Source organism: Grus americana, chromosome 16 (genome assembly GCF_028858705.1).
Source record: "Grus americana isolate bGruAme1 chromosome 16, bGruAme1.mat, whole genome shotgun sequence".
Taxonomy (NCBI): domain Eukaryota; kingdom Metazoa; phylum Chordata; class Aves; order Gruiformes; family Gruidae; genus Grus; species Grus americana.
The window spans coordinates 5725863-5749188 of NC_072867.1; the positions used below are offsets into that span (position 1 = coordinate 5725863).

Sequence of the window (23326 nt, forward strand, 5' to 3'; positions counted from 1 at the left end):
CTTGCGGTTTCAGGAACCCCTCTTCCCAGCAGCAGTGCTGGCGTGGGATCGCAGCAGTGCCATGTCTGCACCGGCCCAGTTATACCACCAGCCCAAGAGCCGATGTGACAGCAGCAAGGATGTGTGCTCCGGGGCCCGCTCCGACCTGGGCAGAGCAGGTTAGGGAGCAGGGGGTGGGTGGTTACTCCCCCTCACCAAACTGACTTCACTTCTCCAAGGCTGTGACCTGTTAAGAGACCTCCTAAGTGCATTACAAAACCAACAAGCCCATTTAATTCACGATCTGCAGCACTAAGTCTTTATTTCTAAAGGCAAATGCACTGTGGAAGACCCAAAAACATCATCGGGACTTAGGAGCAGCTGCTACTAATGCAAATGGTGACCAAAGTGTGGGCGCAAGGCCTGGCTGGTGCCTGAAGCTGTGGGGAACACTGAGATCAGACAGAAGGGCAAACATGGCAGCAAACATTACGTTATTTGCTCCTCTGCACTGTATGGTGAGTGAGTTTCATCCGATCGCCATCCGCAATGTCTCACTCCAGCCCTCCCAAGACCTTGCCAAGGTTCTCCAGAAAAAACCCACAGAATCTTATGTTCTCCTGTAAAATACAACACAGGGAGGAAAAAAGTAATCACTGGCACTATCACAGTTAGCTCCCCACCTTCCTCTTTTATTGGCTGTTTTACTTCTCAAGCAGATTACTGTGGTCCAAAGTGGTTGCACATCACCCAGCTGCCTCACTCCTTACAGGGCGGGCTGGTAGCTGCCTTTTCCCATACTCCATACCAGGGGCGAAGGGGGGAACCAGCTTATTTTGTCGAGGCAGAGAATCGGTATTGGGAGTTGCTGTTCAGAGTACGGTGGACACGAAACTACCGGGATGTAACGAGAAGCCGCCCCCGACGGCAGCGGGGAGCTCCCACTCCCCCAACTCCGCCCCCGGCCGATTCCCCAAGCGCCCAGCCCGGCCCGCACCGGCTCCCTCCCGCCCGCGGGGCCCGGGCCGGTCCCGATCCCGCTCCGCTCCGGTTCTGCCGCGGCGCCGCCCGTTGCCTCGGCAACCCATCGGCCTCCCACTTCCCGCCGCCGTCCCACAGTGCTTTGCGTTCCGGCCGCGCTGGAGCTCCCTGATTGGAGGGGCGGAGAGGGCGGGGCTCTTCCCTCAGGCGTCCGGCGCTGAAGGTAGCTCACCGGGCTGCGTCCCCGCTTTGGAGACGCCGCTGGTAAACCTCGTCCGTCTTCGCCGCTCCTTTGGGGGGAGCCGGTTCTGCCCTCGCTCTCCTCCCCGAGCGGACGGTAGCGGCCCTGGGCACTCCCGGTTCGCGGGGACCGACTCCCCGCTCCGAGCCGGGCCAGTCCGCTCCGCTCCCGCCGGACACGCCTTCCCGCCGCAGCGCGCCGCCGTCCCCTCGCCTCTCAACCAAGCCTGCTCGCCTGCTCCCGCCGCCCATTGGCCCGGGACGTCATGAATATGCAGATAGAAGCCCTCGGCCGCCTAATGGCAGGCGGGCAGAGAATTAATATTCGGCTTGCGGTGTGTAGATTGGCCGACGCGCGCTCCGCCCCGGCAGCGGGGTAGGCTGCCCCCTGGTGGCGGCAGGAAGGGGCGGGCGCGGCGCCGGGAGCCCGAGATGGTGGGCACCGGGGCGCGCGGGGCGCCGCTGCTGCCGCCCTTGCTGCTGCTGCTGCCGCTGCTGCGGGGCGCGGCGGGCGGCCTCGCCGACAGCGTCATCTGGGCCGTCAACGCAGGCGGCGATGCCCATGTGGACGTGAACGGCATCCACTTCCGCAAGGACCCGCTCGAGGGCCGCGTGGGCCGAGGTGAGGGCGGGGGGGACGCCGGTGCCGCGCGGGCGGCCCGCCGGGGAGGTGTCGGTGGGGCTGCCCTCGGGGCCCGCTCCGCTCCGCCGGGGGCGGTGAGGTCCGCCTGTGTCGGCGGGGGTCCGGGACTAGCGTCCCCCCGGCGCCGTTCCGCCTCCTCCGGCCCCGCCGCGGAGGGTCGGTGGGTCTCCCCGCAGGGCTGCGGTGGCCCGGGCAGGCTCGCAGGCAGAGTCTCCTCTCCCTCAGCCGCCCGGGCCCGGTGTCGCGGAGGGGCTGGCCGGGGGACAGCGAGGGCCCGCGGGGAGCGCCGGCGCAGCCCCCGCACGGCAGTTGTCACCCGCCGGGACCGCGACCCCCCCGCGTCGTCCCGCCGGGCCCGGCTGGGGGCCGCACCCCCTATCCCCGCGGCAGAGCGGGCCCTGGCCCCCGGGGGCGGCGGGATGAGCCCTGCCGGCTTCGGGCTGGTTTTCCCGGCCTCGGGCTGTGGGGTTGTGTAATGCCGGAGGGGAAGTCGCTCCTCGCGGGCTGGAGTGGAATTTCGGCTGGAACGGCGACGGGAGCGGTCAGGCTGCCAAACCGGCCGCATGCAGCCGCCTGGCTCCTCTTTTTCCATTTTCCACTGAAAGACCCCAGTTTCCACAGCAAGATCTGCCAGTTTGAAGCCCAGCCTGCTGTGCTCTCGGTAAAGTGAGAACGTGCTTTGCCCGCTCTGCGCAGCTGAATCGTTCGTGGTGCGGGGTGATGCCTGCTACCAGCAGCCTGGTCCCAACAGGGAGGGGGGATTGTGCTGGAGCCCCGGTGCTGGGGCCGGGCAGGAGGAAGGTGTAGTTGGCTGGTCGGCTCTACTGAGCAGCTGAGCTCCAGTCCTGACAGGGTGTTCAAGAGCAGGGCAGGGACAGAAGCAGAAGTCGAGGCAGATGGGATATGATCAGCTGCTCTACTGAATCAGTAAAAGCTTCTATCTACCAGTAAGGACAGGATGGAGAACTAATGTTACACTTGCACTTGGGTTACCTTTTCCTACTTCCCTGGAACTGTTCAAGTTGTATGAATTTTGTCTGTTTCTGATAGTTGGTGCACCAAAACTAGGTTGATACACAAATGTATTGAAAAGTTAGCCGTGCTGAGCTGCTCCTGCTATCAGGTGACAGCAGTGGTGGAGTGCAGAGAGGATGACCTATCTGTTGACTGTTAAGTCTAACCTTCGCTGTTTCCATGTAGGATGGTGAGGATTGTCCTGTGTCGTACAGCTAGGACTGCCATTGCTCACCCTGCATAATGCCATCCTGAACCGAGAGCCCTTGGGGCACAATGGATACAGAGGAGGTCACATTTAAATATGAATATAGTTTGTTAGGTGTTATTCACCCCAGTGGGAGCTGGTGCCCCAGTCACACAAGGTGCGCTGATCGCTGTAGGTCACCTTCCCTTCACCAGACCTCTCACATGTGTGACTTGAAAGACAATGACCTTGTAGACTGGAACAATTTATTTTTGAGTTGAGAAGAAAAAGAGTCTTTTTCAAGCTCACTGACATGCTCTTCCTTTGGGGAAAGCCTGTGGTATCTCCTCTGAACTGCAGGCTGTTAAAGTAATCCTGCTTCAGCCAGCGGTGCCAGGCACAGTGGAGGAGACTTTACCCCTTTGAGCTCTCAGCTGCTTTTTCCTCAATGGCTTTTTATTGCACCATTGTTCGGTCTACTCTGGACTCCTCTCTGTGTTGATAGGCATGTAATGGCTACAGCAGAAATATGTGGCTGACTGGGAAGAAACGACCTAGGGATAGCGTTTCTGAGCTGTACTGCCTCTAGGCAAATTAAAACCTTTTTTTTTTTTTTTCCCAAGCCTCAGTTCAGATGTTGTGCCCTAAAGGACAAAATGTGCTGATGGCAATTACAGAATAGCCAGGTGCCAAACATAGTTGAGTTGCAGCTTAATGTGTACTGCTTGTCTCTGTGAGCTATCTCTCAGCACACTGTGAAATCAAGCTCACTTTCACAGCTATGTCAACAGACCTCTGATACGTAGGTGACAGATCTTCCTCTCCAGTTACCTTCTTGGCTATTAAAGGACTTTCTTCCTGTTCAGGCTTTCCTCTAATAAGAGCAGACTTCTGTGGAGTCCTTGGTTTGCTATCACTGTAATCTGTAGCTGGCCAGAAATATCTGTGTGGGAGGACAGGTTAAACTTTTCACCCTCTGTATTTCTGGTGATTAGAGTCTTCAGCCTTTCGCCCAGGTTTGGGTGGTAAAGAGAAGCAGCTTGAGCAGCTGTATGTGAAACTGGAGACTAAGAACTGGCATTAATTTCCTCTTGTTCATTTGTATTGGCTCCATCTTTGGCAATGTGTGCTGGGTTAGTAGTTCTTGCTTTGTCTTTGCCAATGCAGTGTCTGTTCCCATGGAAATGGGGGTGGAAGTGGCAAGTGTCAGCAGAGAACTTCATCTGGATCAACTTCTGACTGAAGTGCCACTGGGCAGGTGATGTCCACAGTCGTCCCTCCTTCCCCTGTCTTGGTGGGGAATTACTTGATTCTGAGCTCTTGAGGCACGCATCAGTTTGTGTTTGTACAGTAACCCTGACACAACAAAATGTCAAGCTGGCTTAAGATCTTTTGAGGGCTGCCCTAGAGGTGGTGAAATAATGGGCAAATTTTAAGATTTCTGTTGTTTTCTCAAGTATTGTCCCATTTGGGAATGTTGTTTGGACCCTTCTCAGGGCTGTTCTGATGCCTGCAGATAGCACCCATTTCAGCTGGGTGACTGAGAACAGCAGCTGATGGAGCCCTTGTGTATCTTTCTTGCTTCCTTCTTTGTGTCTTCAAGCTGGCAGGTATTGCACGGCTGTGGTGAGAAGAAAGGGTTTTGTAAGATGTCTAATGCTTTGCACCCTTCTGCCATTCCCCAGGCTTTCACTTGAGTAAGGGTGAGTCTCTAAAACCTGATGCCATTGACTGCTAACTTCAAATCCGTTGAATGAATGAATCAAATCAGTCCTGTGCTGTTTTGTTTTTGTACTCGGAGTTTGTAATTTGAAAATGTTGTAAAAATATTCTAGGTGTTTTCCTCTTTGAAGCAGGAGCCAATGGCCAAGTCCTTTGGCTCTGTGCCCTGTTTGGGAAATAGACTTTTCTTTCTGAAACGGTGCGAGTGAGTTTATTGCGTCTTGGACTACGGCGGGTCCAGACCTGTTTTTCTACAGGACCCAGGTTTCGGGGGCTTGGGCTACCTCTGCTTCTACTCCAGTAGTACTTCCTCCTGGTCAGAGCAAGGAGAGGGGACAGGTCTGACGAGGGCATGAGTGCTAATGTCACTTAGGGAGTTAAGCACTTCAAGAGTATATAAAATGTCTCTTCCATGTGCCTCAGAAGTTAACCTTTCCTCTCACTGTTTTTTGCTTGAAACTCAGCTTCTGACTATGGTATGAAGCTGCCAATCTTGCGGTCCAACGCAGAAGATCAGATTCTGTACCAGACTGAGCGTTACAATGAGGAAACCTTTGGCTATGAAGTTCCCATCAAAGAGGAGGGTGACTATGTGCTGGTGTTGAAGTTCGCAGAGGTCTATTTTGCACAGTCTCAACAGAAGGTAAGCAACAGCTCCTTGCTTGTCTCTTTGATGTGAGTTCCTGGCTAAGACTGTGCATGCACAGGTTGCCTCTGCTGCTTTGCATACTGGAGAAAGGAGTAAAGTAAGGCACTAATGGTTAATTTTGTTCCTAGACCTCTCGTGCGTTCTGAAACTTCGAGCTGTCTTCCACATTACAGATACACAGCTGGCCTGGAAAATTGCATTACAAAGTATTCAAACATGTGCAACTAAACATAACTAGCACTAGAGTTTTATGATCTGTTTAGGCTGTGCTGGCTTTGAGAAGAAGTGTTTTTCTCTTTTTCCTGAACGCTTGTTCCTGACCTGATGGCATGCTTGTGCTGAAGGAAGTATTGCACAGATTGAATGAGGGAAGTGATCTGGGTTAAATAACCTACTCAAAACAATTTGTGCGAATGTAATAAGACTTGGTACTGTCCAAACTGATCCCGAAAGCACAAAGTTAAATTCAACTCTCTTTATTGCTCTTTAGAGAAGAATAATTCTTGCCCACTTTTGAAATATCTGATGTACAGATGTGAAAGCAGAAGCACAAAGAACTCAGACCCCTGCGATAGATTGGGACAGCAGTTGTGTGTGTCTTAGTTGGGCTCTCCTCTGCCTCCATCAGCTTCTTTAGAATCTCTTTAAGCACTGTGCTGCCTTCCTGCCAGAGAAGTATTTCGGGGAACAGAACTGGTGGGGCTGGCTGACAGAATGGATGCAAAATGCAGACTCAGATTAAACTGAAGGGCTGAGGCATCTTTGGTCCCTCTTCCTTCATGTGGTTCTGCTGGGATTCCCCAGGTGCTGAGTGAAGTTTGAGTCATTACAGCCCTGAGGAGGACTTTCACTCTGAATTCACAGATGTGGTTAGCAGTTCAACATTTTACCTCCTTCAAACTCTGTGTCCTTTACCAGCTTGTTTCCTCTTCTCTGCTGCAGGCTGTTAGTTAGAAATGGCTGAACTCCCTAGGGTGTGGTGTGCCGCAGCCACCCTGGGGTGGTAGGAGCAGGTCCTCAGCCAGTAGGTGCAAAGCAAGTTGTGAAAACAAAATATGAATAAACCGGGATAAAATTGTGGTGTCCTCAGTTCTGAACAGCAGGTGTAGGGGTTATTTTTAAAAGAAGGAGGCAGATTTCAGGGTACTTGAAAGCAACGTTAAATGCTTCTTTACCTGGCTGCTTTTGGGCTCTGAATCCTTCCCATGGGAGTGAAGCATGTGTGGTGGGACAGTGTGTGCTACAATGCTTTCTGGTCCTGGGTGCATAACAAGCAGAGACCTTTCCTGTTCTGTTCCCCTTTCAACCATCATGTGCTCGAATCTGTTCTGACACTCTGTCATTTCTTCCACCCTGAAGGTATTTGATGTTCGCTTGAATGGCCACGTGGTGGTGAAGGACTTGGACATTTTTGACAGAGTTGGACACAGCACAGCTCACGATGAGATCATTCCCATGAGTATCAAAAAGGGGAAACTGAGTGTCCAGGGAGAGGTTTCAACGTTCACGGGGAAGCTCCACATTGAGTTTGTAAAGGTAATAAGCTTTTCTGGGCAGAGCCCTGATCTTCCTTTCCCTTCCTTCCCCAGACATGTGATGCAGCTGTGTGCTGAAGGAGGAGAGGTGATGGTAGGTGGGGATGATATTTCTTTCCTCAAAGCTCCACAACTGATTTCCTTCTTTGCTTTCTCTAGGGCTACTATGACAATCCGAAAATCTGTGCCCTATACATCCTGCAAGGAACAGTGGAAGGTAAGCACAGTTTTTTTTGAGCCAGAAGGCTCTTCCCCCTTGGAGAGCAGCCTGTTGCTTCTCAGACCATGAGATCATGGCTCTTGCTGACCCACCTCTGCCAAAACTGTTTCTCTCTGAGCAAGTTCCCACAGAGTGGAGTTGCAGAGTGAAATAGGTGTGTAGTGTCCTCCTACACCTCCAACTGCATAAAGCTGTGTCATTTTTGGAATAAGAAAAAACAGTTTGGTTCAGGACTTCCTGCATGTGGGGTAGAGGAGAAGGGAACACGTCTGGTCAGTCTTAGCTTACAGTTACAGATAAACTCCCTCTGGCCTTGGATGTCAGCAGCAGCCCTGCAGACAAGTAATTTACAGACATCTTTTAGCTAGTAGTTAAGTGTTTCTTACCTGGAGCTTTGTTTTGCCTTCTCAGCTTGAGGACAAGGCAGCTTTTTTTTTTCCACATATCAGTTCCTCTGCATAGCAGTGGGGAGTGCTAGTGAAGTCCTTGCTCTTTCATCACCCTCTTTGTAAATCTGTGCTGGAGTTGGAGCTCCTGTACAGGGGAGGTTTAGGACCCCTCTCTGACCAAAGCATCAGTTTGGTCAGGGGCTGCCAAGTTCTCCTGAAGATTTGGTGTGTAACCTTGTGGCCAGGTGGCACCTTGCTGTGTGTGGGACCTGCAGTTCAGGCTCCAGAGGACTGGATTTGAGTGGGGTTGGGCCGTGCTGCTCTGGTAGGTCTGGGGGGTGCCATGATGTGAGGTAGGACCATTTGTGGAAAGGGTTGTTCCCGTTCCTGTTTGTACCTGTATCTGCTGGTCTCGCAGGCAGAAGATGCTTGTTCTTGACTAGATCTCACTGGGCAGGTGTGGTATCTGACTGTGTATGCTCTAAGCGTGCTTTTGTGCTGTAGCTTCTCTGTGACGGGTAGATGAGGTGGAGGGATGTCGTTTAATTTGCATACTGTGTCTTTGGATGCTCTTGCATCATGGAGGAAAGAAATAGCAGTGTGAGCCTCTGAGGGAGGATGGTCCTGTTTCCTGGGGTGCTCTGGCCATGGTGTTGCTGTGGTGTCAGGTGTGGTGTGCATGCTGGATCGGGGAGAGGGGAAGGGAGTGACTCGGGTGATTTCCCAGGTTACATCCTGACTCCTTGCAACCTTTTGTCTCGTCCAACAGATGTTCCAAAGCTGCAGCCACACCCAGGTCTGGAGAAAAAAGAGGAAGATGATGATGAAGATGAATATGACGATGGCTCCAATGTTAAAAAACAGGCAAATAAGAACCGGGTTCAGTCAGGCCCACGCACACCAAACCCCTATGCCTCGGACAACAGCAGCCTCATGTTTCCTATATTGGTGGCCTTTGGTGTCTTCATTCCTACCCTCTTCTGCCTCTGCCGATTGTGAGAGCAAGCCTCACAGAGCATCAGCCAAGGGGCTGGGAGGGAAGGAGTTGGACCAAACACGGTTGCTTTCAATTTCTCCATATTGTTCATAATTTAAGGAAAAAAAAAAAAAAAGAAAAAAAAAAAGATGATTCATTTGGAATGAATAGCAGGTCCAGGTAAGAGGGAGCTTACCTTCCCCCCTGCCAGCAAGCAGCGAGGCCCTTGCCTTCCCCTTCGCACCATGTGCAGCCTCTGATCCTCCCTGGGGCATCCAAGAGTAAACTGAGTCCTGGCTGTCTGTGTATTGGGCTGTCGAAAGCTGATGCTAGCAGTCCTGGGCCACATCCCACACTGAGAGAAAACCATGTGCTGCAAGATCTCTGCCTTTGCTGGGTGGAATGCGGTTCCTTAAGCAGGGAAGCAGGCTCTTAAAACCAGGCCTGGGTACACATTTTGTCTGGGAGCGTGGAAGTGTTGTGGTGCCGTTGGGTGACTAACGACTATGGAGGACAGAGCCTGGCTCAGCATCTCCCTGAATGTGTGCAACGTGATGTATGGTACTCGCCTGCATAAAGATACCAAGACTCCAGCTAGCCGCTCAGCCTCTGTGGAGACGTTCTCCTCCTAAGAGTGCAAGCTGCGCCAGGAGCAAAGGGATTTATCTGGCCTGATTTGCTGCACCAGTTGGGAGAGACTTTCCTAGTTTGACAATTATGTTAGATCCATGCAGAGGGATTCTGCTGTAGCCTGCAAGAGGCTGATGTTCGCGTCTGATCAGATGCACTTGTTTTCTGTATTGATTATGGCTTTTGTTTCCTTTAACATCCTTTTCGAAGGTTTCATTTTAAGCCCAGTTCCTTGTTTTGCCTTTTCTAGCAAGTGACATCTCCTTTGGAAGAAGCTGAGAATCGGATGACCTAGAGAGGAGATTCTGGGCTTGTTCCTTGACCTTCCGAATGGTTAGCTCCCTGCCCAGTGACTGTGAACAACCTGTGCTGTATGACAGCGGAGCAACCTTGCTGATGCTCCCTGTGAGCTCTTGTTCCCTGTCATAGGGACCAGGCCTCCCTGCAGCAGTGAGAGGCGCAGTGGAGTTGGTTAGTGTCTTCGGTTAGCTCAGCCCTTTGCATACCAAGGTGCGGTGGTGAGGGGGCAGACATCCGACATTTCAGTACTGTAGAGCAAGGTGGTTTGTTGCCCTCCAGAGATCTGAAAGTGACCAGAACACTGGAGACAAGGTCACTGCTTCCCCCAGGGATATTTCTGCAAGAGGCTTCTCTTTCCACATGCAGAGCCTGTGCCTGCCCGACGGAGGCTGAGCAGAGTGAAAGCCCTTGCTGCGCCTGCTGATCCAGAGCTGCAGGCCCCGAGGAGCTGCCTTCCCATGGTCTTGGCCTCTGATGTGTTGAGCACTTCTGGCTGGTGGGAGGGAGATGTTCTGTGTGCTGCAGCAGGATCTGTCCCAGGCAGGGTTGGGTCCTTGCGGGTCAGCTTCGATGTTGGTGAGCTCTGGGCTCACAGAACACTTTACCTCATGCTATCTCTGTTGTTCTCAACAGTGCCGTCTACCTGGAGCAGTGGTACTGAGTGATGTCCTCCTTGCTTCTGTTCTTCCCTGGGCCTGAGTTTTCCTAGCAGTTATTCTTGGGTTTGATCTCCTGCAGTGGCTCAGCCTTTCTTTGAGCTGAGAAGGGTCAGCAGAATTCCCTAGTTTCTGGAAAGGAAACAGGAGGAGCAGCCTTTCTGCTCTGCTGGGCCCAAGCAGCTGAAGCCTTTGCTTCCTCCTAACCCTCAAGCTGTGATATGAGCTGCCAGCTCACTAGCTCCAGAACAGGAGCTGGGGGAGGTGTCAAAGAACTGCTCTCTTTAGCAGCGGCACTGAACCTTGCCTTTCTGATCGCATATATCGCTGCTATAGGCCTGACCCTAATTCTGTGTCTGTGAGCTAAAAAGCAAGCAGTAGGACCTTAATTACCTTCTCTCCAATTGTACAAGTGGTAACAGCCAGCTTGGGAGAAGCAAGAGGGTCCCGGCCATACCGGAAGGAGAAGACAGGCTTTACAGAGAGCAGATCTTAAGAACAAACATTAGAATGAAAAACAAGTAAGCTTGAAATAGTCTGCTTTGTCTTCTAGCTGCTGTTAAAATCGTAGTACTTATAAAACTCTTCTAAGATACCGAGCTCTCTTTTGTTTGGTGACAGTGCCTGCAGAGATTCTCCAGCATTTTTGGGATTGCTCTAACTGGAGCACAGGGACATTTAGATCTTTATCAGTTTTGAGAAGCATGAACTGCACTGATTTGTTAAGCAAAGAACCCAGGCTTGAAAGCAAGCTTCTCTGTAAGGAGCTGTTCTCCTCCAGGCCTTTTAGGTTGCATTTTATTTGAGCATCATTGAAGCAAGGAATCACTCAGCTTCTTGTGGCTCACATTGCCTAGCATGAGGAAGAGGGTGTGCATTTATTTAGGCATGCAAAAGTCGGAGACAAGTCTTCTAGGATAGTTTATCCCTCCCTCTCCTGGCAGCTAGGGCACCCATTTGGTGCCATCGTCCACCCTAAGGCAAATCTGTGCAGGGTGTGATCTGTTGTGTTCCAGTTGCTCGGTTCAAATGAATTTGTCTTATTTGAATAAGAATAGGGAGGAGGAATAGTTCATCCTCCATGGCTTCAATTTAGTTGGTTTGGCTCTGGTTTTATGTGGGTTTTTTGTCACTACAAAGCTGGTGTCTGGGTGGTTGAGGGGTTCCTGACCCTGTTATGGTGCTATGAGCAGTTTTCCTTGTTGGTCCATCCCATCCTGACAGGTTTGCCTCCGAAGGAGCCTTCCAACAAAGCATGTGGGTACATGGGAGGATGGTAGGGGATAACCAGTCAGCACCTTGCTGGGAATGGCATACTCGGGCTGGCTCCCCTTGCCATCTCTGTCTGGCACCTGCAAGCCAGACAGATGGATATAATGAGGTACTCGGTCCTGACCAGGGAAAGAAAAAGTTTAGGTTGGCTGTAGCTTTCCAGCACGAGTGTTTGAGGGAATATCCAAGGTGTTCTTTAACTGAGGCTGGTTAGACAAGCCTGTTTGTGCTTTGTTGCCTCCAGCCAGCAGCAGGCGATGAAGCACATGTCCCTGTGCAGCAGTGTGGGGAGCTGGGTCAGAACAGACGCCACCTTCATTCGTGAAGTGGTTGTGTAGAGAGGGGCAGAGAAGGCAACTTTAATAAAGCTTCCACTTAATAAAGGGGAGACAACACTGTCGATCATGTTTTGGGTCTGGATCCAGCCTCAGGGTAGTGGTTCCAAAGCCTGTCTTAATTACCCCCTTATCAGCCCCTCCTCTGTACCTTTAAGCCAGGCCATTTTCCTTTTCTGCGTGTGTGACTAAAGCAGCAGCTCTGACCCTTCTGAGTATCCCAGGTGGCAGTGAGCAGAAAGCCAAATTAATTCCCTTGTCTTTTTGGTGCCTTTGTCTCAGGCTTTGAATAAAAGTCTATTTGAAGAAGCTTCTTTTTTTTTTTTAAGGAGCTTCTGAGTTGTTTTTTTCTTTTTCCCCAATATACAGGCATTCCCTGGCCTTGTGATCAGCTGGGGACTGTCTTGCTGTCCCTGGATGCCAGCTCCAGAGGTCACAGCTGAAGCAGAGAACTGTGAGCGAGTATCTTTGGTTCCAGCCCTTGAGGTCAATGGAGGAAAAAAAAGCCTAGGAGGGGATAGAAGAACTGGAAGAGCTCCTTCAGGTCTGATCTGCCCCAGAAATCTCCTGAAGGCAGGATGGAGAACTTCCAGACAGTCTGGTGCCTGCGTGTCTGTGCAGTTCAGAGCCAAGTGAGTCATGGCTAGGTCCTGGTAGTCGTATGATGCTTACAGCTTCTGGGTGCAGAGTGTGGCTTGGGGGGTCCTGCCCCCCAAATTCACTCACCAAGGGCTTGCCCCACACCGTTCGGGTCTGAACGGGGAGCAGAGACCTTTTGCTTTGTCTGTTGGTCTTCGTTTAGTTGAAATGGGATTGCAACAGCTAGGGAAATGGCTTGATATGGGAAGCCTGGGCTGAACAGGCCTGTCTTTGATAGAAAACAGCAGGAGGAGGGAGAGGACCAGCAGAGCAGCTTCAGCCCTTGATGTGAGACAGATTCTGAGCAGCTGTGAAGTACCAAGTGTTTCAGGCTCTGTTTGGTGCTCAAATGTGGGAGAGATCTGTCTGCTTCTTGCAATTATGTGACAGGGAGGGAGATATCCTTGCTGAGAATCCAAGGGAAATGGGAGCTGGGCCAGCACTGAGCTAATTTACCTACTGGCGCTTCTGCATGTCCACAACAAATGCCAAAGTCTAATACAATTCAAGGATGCTTTTTTTTAATGTCAGCCTGGTTCCACCAGTCTGTCTTCACTGGCTAGTCCCAAATAGGCTCAGACAGGTATTCTCAACGGCACAAACACAGCACCGGGCTGGAGCTGTGAAGGCTCAGAGATGTGTTTATATGAATAGGCCTCCTGTGCTGCACCCCTGCTTTGTGTGCTGCCCAGCGGGGCTGGGGCACGTGCATTTCACCTTGGATCCGAATGGATTTGTCCCAGGAGTATAGTAGCAACCACATTGAAATGGTGCTGGGCTGGACGGGAGGGGTGAAAGCAGGTCCATGTCTTCCGGGACTCTGGCTTGCTCAGAGTTTATTGCTGTATATTAAATACTATTTTTGGAGATTGGGGGGAAGATGTGGGAGGGGGAGGGATGTGGCGACGCTGTCCCCAGGCTGTGATCAGTGGGATGCTGCTGCAGGTTATTGATAGGTTTTGATTTCTTTTTTTTTTTCCAAAAAGTGCTTTATTTAAAAAAAAAAAAAGGAAAAAATCAACAAAACAGAAGTGCTTTCCTCCCTCCTAGGAACAGTGCTGGCTGATTAGAAAATGTGAATAATCTTTTGCAAACATCAAAGGTCTCTGCTAAAGAGTTTGTGTGATGGAGATTTAGATTTCAAGGCAAGGGGCAAAGTACAGCTTGAACCGGTTTAACTGGGGAGAGTGTGAATCTAGGAAATGCAGGATCTCTGCCCTGGAGTTGTTCCCAGTCACGCATAGTGGGGATGTGCTTGCCTGTGCTACCAGGGCTGTTCTGTCACACTATAACAGTTCCTGAGCTAGGGCACTGGCAGTATCTGGAAACTTGCAAGTAGGGGCTTGACTTTTGTGGTTTCTACAGGGGTTTCTTGTGTTCAGGGCTTTCCTGCTCAAGAAGCAGCCGGGTTGGTAAAGCAGCCCTGAAGAATGGTGAGAGCAGAGGCAGGATTTGTGCTTCGTGCCAGGAGACAGCAGCCAGGACTGCGAGATGCTGGGCAGGTGACAGTGGTGTTTGGATCCCATTGTCGTAGCAGCTTTTAGCATTGGTGAAGGGTCCCACTGCTCCATAAAGCCCGGCTGCATAGGCTGGGACGCACCGAAGTGACCTGTGATGTTGGCATTAAGGACGTGTCACAAACTACTTGAAGCTGCAGGTCTAAGTTGTCTGTAAAGGCTAAACAGTGTGGGGAGAGATCTCCATCTCTACTTGTCACCAGTACAAAGGGTTTTTAAGGAGGATTTTTTTATTTTACTGTCCATTGCTTTGTGTTATAACAACTTGCAGTGCCGGGGGTTTTTTTTAGTTTGTTTTGCAGCAAGCTTGGGCCCTGGGTGAAAAGCACAGATGTCTATTTCTGATTGCATTGGCTTTGCAGGGACTAGTTTGGGGGAAAAGACAGCTGTGGGGGTGGGTTATTTTATTTTTGGTACATGGTAGCGGTTTTATTTTTTAACTTCCCCAGGATGTTTGGTTGAGGGAATGTTCTGAAATCTACTGTCTGGCAGTTTTAACCAGCAGTGTGTTAAAGGAAAATAAACAAAATTATATTGTCACTTGGATGAGGTGGTCCCTCTTTTCTAGCGGTGGGGATGGGGGGGAACCCCCTCTGCTTTATGGTTCGCGATGTGGGAGGCTGAGACTGACTGCACTGCGGAAGGGACTGCAGGCTGCTGCCGAGGTGCAGTTTAACATCCCACCACTGCTGCAGCCCAGAGCCTCTCCCTGCCGCTGCCTGCCTCTGGGACTGCTCCGGTATTCTCTTGCCAGTTATTTTGGGCAATTAAGTATAAGTTGAATGGTATAACATCCTCTTAAAAGTGCTGATGTGGACCCTGTTGCTTCCTGCTCAGATCAGGAACACCAGAGATGTAATCTACTTTCTGGGGTTTTGCAAGCTGCCCCGATTTCAGCTCGAAACTGCATCAGAGGCGGTCAGAGGGGCTGTAGCTGGAGCAGAGAGAAAGCAACACCTTCCTCCTCTAGCTGCTAGCTCTCGGAGGACGAGAGACCTCGGCCCTGGGCAGAGCAGCTGCTCTTCTGGACAGCTTGGGTCTGTGGTCTGTCCTTCCTAGGGCATGGGATGGAGGGACCAAACCCGATGCAGCGAGGACGACTTGAGAGCACTGGCAAGGGCAGGCTTGTTTGAAATAGCATTTGGTTGGCAGTAGCAGGCGCGTGCTGCTTACGGGCAGCAGCAAACGTCACTAACCGCTGCTCTAAATCTGTTTCCAGTCATCTTGAGCGTGTTGAGTGTTGGCTGGAGTCTAAAAAGAGGACACAGATGTTTCTTGTTTTTGCCTCAGTTCCCTGAAGGGCTGGAGGTGACTCTCAGCAGCTCTTAAGTGCCTAATGCAGGCTGGTGGGCTGCTCCTCTTTTGGGAAGAAACGCATCCTTTTGCGGTGTGATGCTCCCGCGGGACCGCCGCAGTCCCTCTGGCCTGCTCAGGAGACTCATCTGCTCTCTGCCACTGTCCCTCTGCTGTGTGCTCACGGGGGGGTGGTGGGGGCATGGCCGGGAGGCTGGCTGACCCGGGGAGAGCCTGGCAGGGCAGCAGTGGGCTGCGCGCTCCATGCCAGCCCCGTGCTGACATCATGCCAGCCTGCAGCTGCTCCCCAAAAAGTGCTTGCCCCCGCTCCCTAAAAAGACCAGGGCTCTCTGTAATTACCCGCTGCGCTCTGGGATTCAGATTGTGATGTAATTAACGGGAGAGCCGGGTACCCCCGCTGTGCAGCGAGGGGTTGATCTTCGTTTCCTGGGTGTTGCAGCGGGGTGCGGGCTGGCGGCCTCCGGGGGTGCAGCGGGAGGGGCGCTGCTCGGGTGGGAGGGTTTGTTTGGGTTTTGTGTTTCTTTTCCTCAGGTAACTCCCAGCTTTTCCACCTGGCCTGCCCCGCTGCCCTCCGCCCGCAGCGCGCAGCCCCGGAAGGAAGGGAGGACGGGCGGCCGCCCGGAGGTGGGTGCCCGGTGCCGGGGCTCTGGGGGCGGCGGGTCGCGAGGCGGTTCCCGGGTCCCCCGTCCGGCCACGCACGCGGCGGGCTCTGTTTAGCTTTGGGGGCCCTCCCTCGTTGCTAGGCAGCGCCCGCGCCCTCTGACCCGCCGTGGCCCCGCCCCTCGCTCCCATAGCTACCGAGGGAGGCGGCGGCCATCTTGGCGGCGGCGGGGCGATGAGCGGCTCGAAGGCGAGGGCGGCGGCGGCGGGGCCGGAGAAGAAGCCGCCGCCGGGGACCGGGGGGGCGCTCAGCCGCCTGCGGGGGCGGCGCGGTTCGGCCGACGCGGCGCCGCGGCCGCCGTGGACCGAGTCCGAGCTGCTGGCGCTGGAGACCGTCCGGCCCGAGCACGTCCTGGGGCTGTGCCGGGTGACGGAGAGTGAGTTCGGGCGGGGGAGCGCGGGCGCCGGGGCCCGGGGAGGGGGGGCGCCTCAGGCCGGCAGCGCTCGGCCGGGGTCCGGCTGGTCCCGCCGTCCCGGGCGGACACCGCCCTGCGCTGCTCCGTTAATCCCCCTTCGGCCGCGGCGGAGGGGGCTGCGCAGCCGGGGTCGCGGAGCCGGGCTGGTCCGTGCCCCTGGGCCGGAGGAGAGGGCGGCGGGAGCGCCGGAGCTTGAGCGACCCGGATTAGTGCTGCTAGCCGGCGCGCTGGCGTTGGAAGCGGCTGAGGAGTGTGCGCGTTGGCCGGCGCCGGCTGCAGCAGCGCGGTGTGCTCCTGCCTTCAGCTTTGTTACAACTTCCAGAAAGTTTGGGGGGGGTGGGGTTTTTATTGCTTTTTTTTCCTCTGGGCTGCTCATCTCTGCTTTTCTGTCCCGATCCCTTCCCTTTCTTGCTCCGCTACCTGGCACCTAGCATGCTTTTGTTTCTTGTAGCCTCAATTTTGTCCCGCTTTCCTGAAGCTTCTGCAAAACAACTTGCAGTATGTATCTTAACGGGCCAGGGCTAGCAAGAAAAGAAATTCCTTTGGTGATTGCTCAGGGATATTTTTAAATGCTATTGTATGTTTTCTCTCTCTTCTAGATTATTTATGCAAACCTGAGGACAACATTTACAACATTGACTTCACCAGATTTAAGATCCGGGACCTTGAAACTGGAACAGTGCTGTTTGAAATTGCGAAGCCATCCGCTTCAGGTGTGTCACGCTAACATTGCAGGGAGGCTAGAGAGACTCACGGAGCTGAGAAGTTGCAATGCAGGACCCATGCAAACCAAGCAGAAAGGTCCTTCGATGTGTCCTGGTGACTAAATTCCTCTCCTTTAAGCATAGAACTAAGTTTACCTCTGCTGAGAAACTTGTTGTCGTAAAACTGTGAAGTGATTATTGTGAGATGGGGGATTACTATCATCTGCACGTGTTTCCTTGTTTGCTGGCTGCGGTACAGAGTTTCTTTCATGTGCTTTGGCAATTGCAAGGGGGGATATCCTGTGAGGTTGAGGGTGGTTTCAGCTCCGGAGCCAACAAGGCTGCTCCAGCTGTCATAGCAGATCTTTTCTTTATTACTTAGTGCCCGTATGAGTCTCGGACCAATTATTAAACACCTTTACGTTCAAGTGCCCAAGTAACAGCCAGCTTGTCCTAATACACCTGCTAGCCAGCGTTCCCTTACGTGTACGCTATTAGCAGAATAACTCTGAGCTGGTGCATTTTCTAGAGCAAGATGACGAGGATGAAGATGACAGCAGTGAACTGGACGCTAGTGCAGGCCGCTTTGTTCGTTACCAGTTCACCCCAGCATTTCTCCGTCTTCGTACTGTTGGTGCAACGTGAGTATGAGTTCATAGAAAGAAGGGAGAATCAGATGTTTACAAAGCGTCACTTGACAGTTTATAACAAAACTGAATCAAACACTGGAGAGAACCCATCTTACACTACAAATATCAAAGCCTCTCTCTCTGGAATGATCTGTTGAATTCTTGTGTAGTCCAAGGCTCTGCTCTTCCCAATTGGAAGAGAGGTATGTAATCTCAGCTGTTTTTTCCTACTTTTTCCATACAGAGTGGAATTCACAGTGGGAGAAAAACCAGTGTCAAACTTTCGAATGATTGAGAGACATTACTTCCGAGATCGCTTGCTGAAGAACTTTGACTTTGATTTTGGCTTCTGCATCCCCAGTAGCAGGAACACATGTGAACACATCTATGAATTCCCCCAGCTCTCAGAAGACCTTAGTAAGTATCTCCTTTCCCACGCTGAGTTGTGTTTTGTTTGTGTGTGCGCATATGCCTCTTTTCTCCATCTACTTGTGAAAGAAATTGTGACTGGGATGGAGGGGACAGGAATAAATAGATACAGGTTCCTGGTTTAAGCTGTGTGTAATCTTGACTGAATTACAGATTTGTGCTGCAAATTCTCCTTTGAAAGTGAAAGCCTAAGACAAGCTGTGTTGTCAAGTCACAGGCTGCAAGGACTGATCAGAGTCACAGAGCTGACATGCCTGATGCCTAACAGAGTAGCCCAGAAGATAAGAAAACCCTGAAAAAGGGTTCTCTTGGTAGCCACGCATCTGTGTTCAGCACTTGCTTGCTAGGGCTTGAGCCTCCTGCTTTGGAACAGAACTGACTCTTCTCCGAGAGGTGTGTTTTTGAGCCTACCAAGATCTCCGCAAATATCCATTGCGCAGGGTATGTTTGACCTCGGGGGTGGATAGAGCAGGAGCACGTGGGCCCTTCTGCGGCTGCCTAGGTGCGGGAGGAGACGCACAGTTTGTACCCTGCCTGTGTACATGTGGGGAGTGCCACCGCTTTTTCATTTGCGGATTGCTACCTCTCTGCTTACAGACGTGACTGCAGCTCTGCTCTAGTGGTGGCTCTGACAGTTTTTAAGGTCTTGTGTGAGATTACTCCATCCTCCTTTGCTTTTGACAGTGCTTGTCCTGTGAATAGGAAGAATGGGAAGGGGCAGGCCAGAGCTTTTGAAGTGTGCTCAGCAGAGCAGTTTGCTTCTCTTACTTGGGTAGGGCAGAGCATCAGCCTGGTAAATCCAGCAGAGTGGCAAGAGTCCGTTTTACTCTGATTTTGTGCTGTCCAGTGGAGTGTGGCAGGCTTTTGAATGTAATTGAGCTTTCTCTTTCACAGTTCGTCTGATGGTTGAAAATCCATACGAGACCCGCTCAGACAGCTTTTACTTTGTGGATAACAAGCTGATTATGCACAACAAGGCCGACTATGCTTACAATGGAGGACAGTAATCATTCTATGTCCTCTGGATGCTGTGACGCCGTTAACTGTTCCGCATGTCCAGGAGTGGACTGGAGTTGCTGTCTCGTGCAACAAGGCTTCTTGCTAAACCTTTTCTCCTTGCATGAGGCTGGAAACATGAAGCGAAGACGACAGCTCCTGAAAGTAAAGGAAATCTCCCTGCAACACTTCTCTATCCAATACTCAACATATCCTGCCTCTCATTCTCTATTTCTGGTTACCTTCTGGTACCTTGGTTAGGTCATGGGTCAGAGGCGCTGTTAGAAAATTACTGCTGTTACAGTCTTTGTAGTTAGATTGCACTTTTAGTGCTTCTGATGTTTCACCTTTTGGGTGACTACCCTCTTGCAAGAGGTCAGATTTTTTGGGTAAGCTATTTCTTAGCAGGAAAAGTTTCCCCCTTCAAGTAGCCAGTGACGCCTGAAGAGCAGATCTCTTCTTCAGTTGGATAGATCATCTCTTTAGTGCACAGTGGTTTAGTTCGTAGCATGGCTGAGATTGCTTTTTAGGGTGCATCCCAATATTCTCCAGTGGGAAAGATAAAATAAGAGACTAATTCAGCTTCTAAGCAGTGCAGGAATCTTCCTTCTGCCTCCAGGGGCCAGAGCTGCCCCTCAGAACAGTTTAATCTGTGTTTTGCCAGAGATTTTGCTACAGATACGAGACAGGGGAAAAAAGGGGCTTTATACAGGTTGGTTGTGGAGTCAGTTTGACAGCATTTCTGTTTGAGTTCTTGTGAGCAAATCGTTGAATTTTGGAGCTCAGGGGTCAACCTTAGAGCTGAGGTTAATCTCGGTATATTTACCATTTCTCCTGCTTCCCTTTGTGTAGGAATTTTGGCTCTTGCTACAGAATGTATTGCTTTTTAGATTGACAGCATGTTGTCAGTCTAGCTGGGGTGGAGGGGAGGTGTCAGTTTAGTGGGGCTTAGAGGGAAAGGGGAGAATATGGAAAATCACTTGAAAAATGTGGAGGAAGCAGAGCTTCCTGTAGGCTTCAATCTCTGTACTTTTAAACCTGAATGATCTGTCAGAGGTGCTGGAAGGAGAAACAGTGGTGTTCTCAGCTCGTTCGCTTTCTTTCAGTTGAGGTATTAGTAGCTAAAAGCTTCCCAGGTCAAATCACTCAGTGTTACGGAGTGAGATTCTTAGAGAGTGACAACTGACATGGCTCTCTTTTCACTTGAGCTCCCATGGCTGCTTTGCCTACTTAGCTGCTTATTTATGGTTTAGGGAGTTCTTCTGCCAAGTTAGTTACCGCCAGACCAGAGGGTGTATTTCACAGCCGCATTTGGGATCTGGTGACAGGAAGTGGCATCATGTGGTGAGGAGACCCATGTCTTCCCAGCAGCCATGCTGGGGCCCAGCTCCTGACCATGTAAAATCTCAGCTAACAAACCCCTTTTCTACCTATTTTGCCAGCTTTCAAGACCAGCATTTTGTCTGTCCTCTCACTGGGCTGGTCGTTTGTGCCTCTTGTATGTGGGAGATAGGTTGTGTCTGGAGTAGAGATGTTTGCTGGTATTAGTTCCACTTGCTCCTTGAGACAATTGAAACTGAACTCCTTGGTGGATACAGTTGGTTACCTGCTGCATTAAGTAAGATTCAGTGTAGTTTATGTTTTAGCAGGATTAAGTGCAGTGGGTATCACAGCCTGGAGCTTGTTAAAGCATAGACAGCAATAGGAAACCACTGCCTTTACCTCCCAGATTAATAATGTTAACTTTGGCATAGAAGATCAGCTGGCATCAGGGTAAGCAGTGAGAGTATGTGGGGTGGCAGCCATGAAAGAATCTCCAGCTCTTGGGAAGATACTTAATTATGATTAACCACAACAAATGACCTGTTCTGGGTGGAGCATTAATCATGAGCAACCACAACAAATAACTTGGGAATGTGGAGGGGCCAGGTCTGCATGGTTGAAAGATGAAGAACAGTTCTGCTACCATCAATACCCTCCAGCATCTCCAAAGACACTTAGGTAATCTTGTTTAGTTATTTCAGAATTAGTTAAAGCTGCTTGTAAGGTGGAGCTTGAGATGCCTCTTGCAGTGATGGTTTTTGGAAGGCCTTGTGGGAGACGTTTGTTTGGATGGAAGAACAGGTAGTTACTTGTGATAAGGCAGAATTGCCTAGAAGTGTGGTTTTCATCCTGAAGGGTTCTGAAACGCTCAGGATAGCGTCTGAAAAGCCTGCTAATTATTCCCTGGGAAATTTTAGCATATTGAGCTGAATTTGTGGATAGTATAAATCCAGGTGCCTTTAAATGTTACTTTTATCTAATTTTCTTTATGAAGCGACCTCTTGCTTTTCTTATGGGTGTGATGATTCCCATCTGTTTTCTATGTCACTGCGTAAAGGTTCTTAAAAGGAAGATGGACTGTTGCCAGAGCGAGCAGCAGAAATTGCCGTACGGGCAAATAACCGACTTGTGTGAGCTGTTTGTAGCAGTCAGCGTGCAGCTCCGCACAGTCGGGGTATTTGTAGGGCTGTGGGTGCCATCTAGTCGCTGCTTTGCAGAATGCAACTGACAGCAGGAGAGCACTCCAAATGTAAATGAGGCATTTGACGCTTATAGGAAAGCGGATTCCTGTCTTTAGTCATTACCTCTGCCAGTAGTGATGAGAAAAAAGCATTGAAGCAGTTGCTTTCCCATTGGTGAATGTATTGGCTATTCAGCAATAAAAAAAAAAAGGAAAGATGGAGGAAAATCAGAAGACTTGCAGGCAGCACCAGCACCCCTCAGTTTCTAGCTGAATTTGCTTGCTTTGCCAAATTAGAAGGTCTTTGCCCAAAAAGTATGCTGCAGAAAAAGAAGTCTCTATGAGAGGGCAACCCAGCACTGAAAAAGTTGATTGTAATCCAAAAAGTCAGGGATTTCCAAACTCCTGCCCCACTTCAGTCGCTTCCCTAAGGTTCCTTTTCTCTTAGATGCTTTCTATAAAGTGTCTTTTCTTTGTGGCAGGTATGATGTCTTTGGTAAACGTGGTTTAACAGAGCATCTTCCTTCTGAATTATATGCTCTGATGCTTTGATGACGGGTCAAAGCTACTCATGCCAGCGCACTAGGAAGAAATTCTCTTTGTCAGGTGGATGGTCTGTCCTAGCTGAACACAAGGAAGATGCTTTCAGCGTCGGTTAAAGTTTGAGCAAGGGAAAAGGTATCTACAGACAGCTTCTCTCAGGTCATGTGCTGAGTTAGAGAAGAGAGTTGGGATGATATGTGTTCTGCTCTAACAAAAAAAGGGACCAAACCCATAAACTCATGCTAAGTCTTTCCAGTATTTGTCCTCTTAGGACCAGGACCTCTCTTTCACATTTTTTGAGGCGAGTGCTTTGGATCCATGCAAGCAAGCTTCCTGGACAGCTGTTGTCATGATTGACTGCGGAATACATATTGCACCGTGTGGAGGAAGGTCATCTCTTGTCATATGGACCGGGTACTGCTGTCCTTGTCCTCTGTTTTTGGTAGGAAGCGTCCTCCTTCGTGTGTTTTCCTTAGGATTTCCAATGTCTCTTGCTGCAGAGAAGCAGCAGCCTCCTCTTTGGTGCTTGAGGATGTTTATTCTGCTTACCTGAGGGTTCAGGAAGAACAAAACGAATCTTTAGAAGTCAGAAATGAATGAGGAAGGTGGTGGTGATGAAGCAGTAAGGTCCAAGCATGGTAACTCTACTTCTCAGCTCTATGTTTCATTACATCCTCTTCAGCTGTTGTTTCCCAGTGTTTGCCTTCTGACCTGCTGTCCTGTCACATCGAGCTACCAAGCCTCGTGCTACCCCAGAGCGTGGCCTGGTGTCGGGTGTAATCCTCGGACTGGAACACTGCCATCTCCCTGTGGCTTTATGATGAGGACAAGGCTAAGGGACGGCTGCCTGGCAGAGTCAAACACCGCTTCCTCTGCAGCAAAGGGAAGAACCAACACCAGCAAATGCCATCTCCGTCTGCCTGGATCTCAGTGCTGTTACAGGACATGGATTTGTATCTCTCACAGTGTGGCCTTTGGGCTGCTGGCGCGTCCACCTCCTTCCTCCGTGCTGTCCCCTTTGGGCACTCGGTGGCAGCCGTGCTGGCGGTGCCCCTTCAGTCCCGGGGTGCTGGGGTCACCGGCTCCCTTTCTGGGTCCCAGCACGGTGCCGGCAGCCCCCTGCCCTCCGCGGCGCGGTGCCCGGGTGACGATGTATTTGTATAAACGTTATTTTGTCACCAGCAATAGTAATAAACCTTCCCGTTTTCGCACAGGCGGTGCCCAGTCTTGGGGGCGGGGCCGTGGCGG

At 51.2% G+C, this 23326-nt stretch overlaps 2 protein-coding genes across 5 annotated transcripts; both read left to right on the top strand.

Annotated features, from left to right (window-relative positions):
* Window positions 1-1394: 1394 nt before the first annotated feature.
* MLEC (malectin) lies at window positions 1395-14424 on the top strand. Of its 2 annotated transcripts, XM_054844641.1 has the most exons (5): window positions 1582-1822; window positions 5231-5409; window positions 6775-6951; window positions 7110-7167; window positions 8329-14424. In XM_054844641.1, exons 1-5 carry the CDS (start codon window positions 1633-1635, stop codon window positions 8556-8558), a joined length of 834 nt encoding a protein of 277 aa, XP_054700616.1. In that variant the 5' UTR covers window positions 1582-1632; the 3' UTR covers window positions 8559-14424. The 2 variants fall into 2 exon arrangements, with proteins under 2 accessions (XP_054700617.1, XP_054700616.1); XM_054844642.1 differs by lacking the exons at window positions 6775-6951; window positions 7110-7167 and having other exon boundaries at window positions 1395-1822.
* Window positions 14425-15841: 1417 nt separating this feature from the next.
* Window positions 15842-23289, top strand: UNC119B (unc-119 lipid binding chaperone B). Of its 3 annotated transcripts, none has more exons than XR_008579554.1 (6): window positions 15842-16235; window positions 16874-16987; window positions 17508-17619; window positions 17852-18024; window positions 18190-18429; window positions 18931-19041. XR_008579554.1 is itself a non-coding variant. In XM_054844645.1 (5 exons), the coding sequence occupies exons 1-5, from the start codon at window positions 16034-16036 to the stop codon at window positions 19041-19043; spliced, it is 714 nt and encodes a 237-aa protein (XP_054700620.1). In that variant the 5' UTR covers window positions 15850-16033; the 3' UTR covers window positions 19044-23289. The 3 variants fall into 3 exon arrangements, 1 of the variants encoding a protein (XP_054700620.1); XR_008579555.1 differs by having other exon boundaries at window positions 18190-18477; window positions 18931-19003; XM_054844645.1 differs by lacking the exon at window positions 18190-18429 and having other exon boundaries at window positions 15850-16235; window positions 18931-23289.
* The last annotated feature ends 37 nt before the right edge of the window (window positions 23290-23326 follow it).

Excerpts from the sequence above, each read along its gene's own strand:
- MLEC (XM_054844641.1), top strand. The coding sequence starts at position 1,633 with ATGGTGGGCACCGGGGCGCGCGGGGCGCCGCTGCTGCCGCCCTTGCTG. Across the intron at positions 1,823-5,230 it reads CGAGGGCCGCGTGGGCCGAG|CTTCTGACTATGGTATGAAG; the intron begins GTGAGGGCGGGG and ends CTTGAAACTCAG. Across the intron at positions 5,410-6,774 it reads TTGCACAGTCTCAACAGAAG|GTATTTGATGTTCGCTTGAA; the intron begins GTAAGCAACAGC and ends TCCACCCTGAAG.
- UNC119B (XM_054844645.1), top strand. The coding sequence starts at position 16,034 with ATGAGCGGCTCGAAGGCGAGGGCGGCGGCGGCGGGGCCGGAGAAGAAG. Across the intron at positions 16,236-16,873 it reads GCTGTGCCGGGTGACGGAGA|ATTATTTATGCAAACCTGAG; the intron begins GTGAGTTCGGGC and ends TCTCTCTTCTAG. Across the intron at positions 18,025-18,930 it reads CCAGCTCTCAGAAGACCTTA|TTCGTCTGATGGTTGAAAAT; the intron begins GTAAGTATCTCC and ends TCTCTTTCACAG.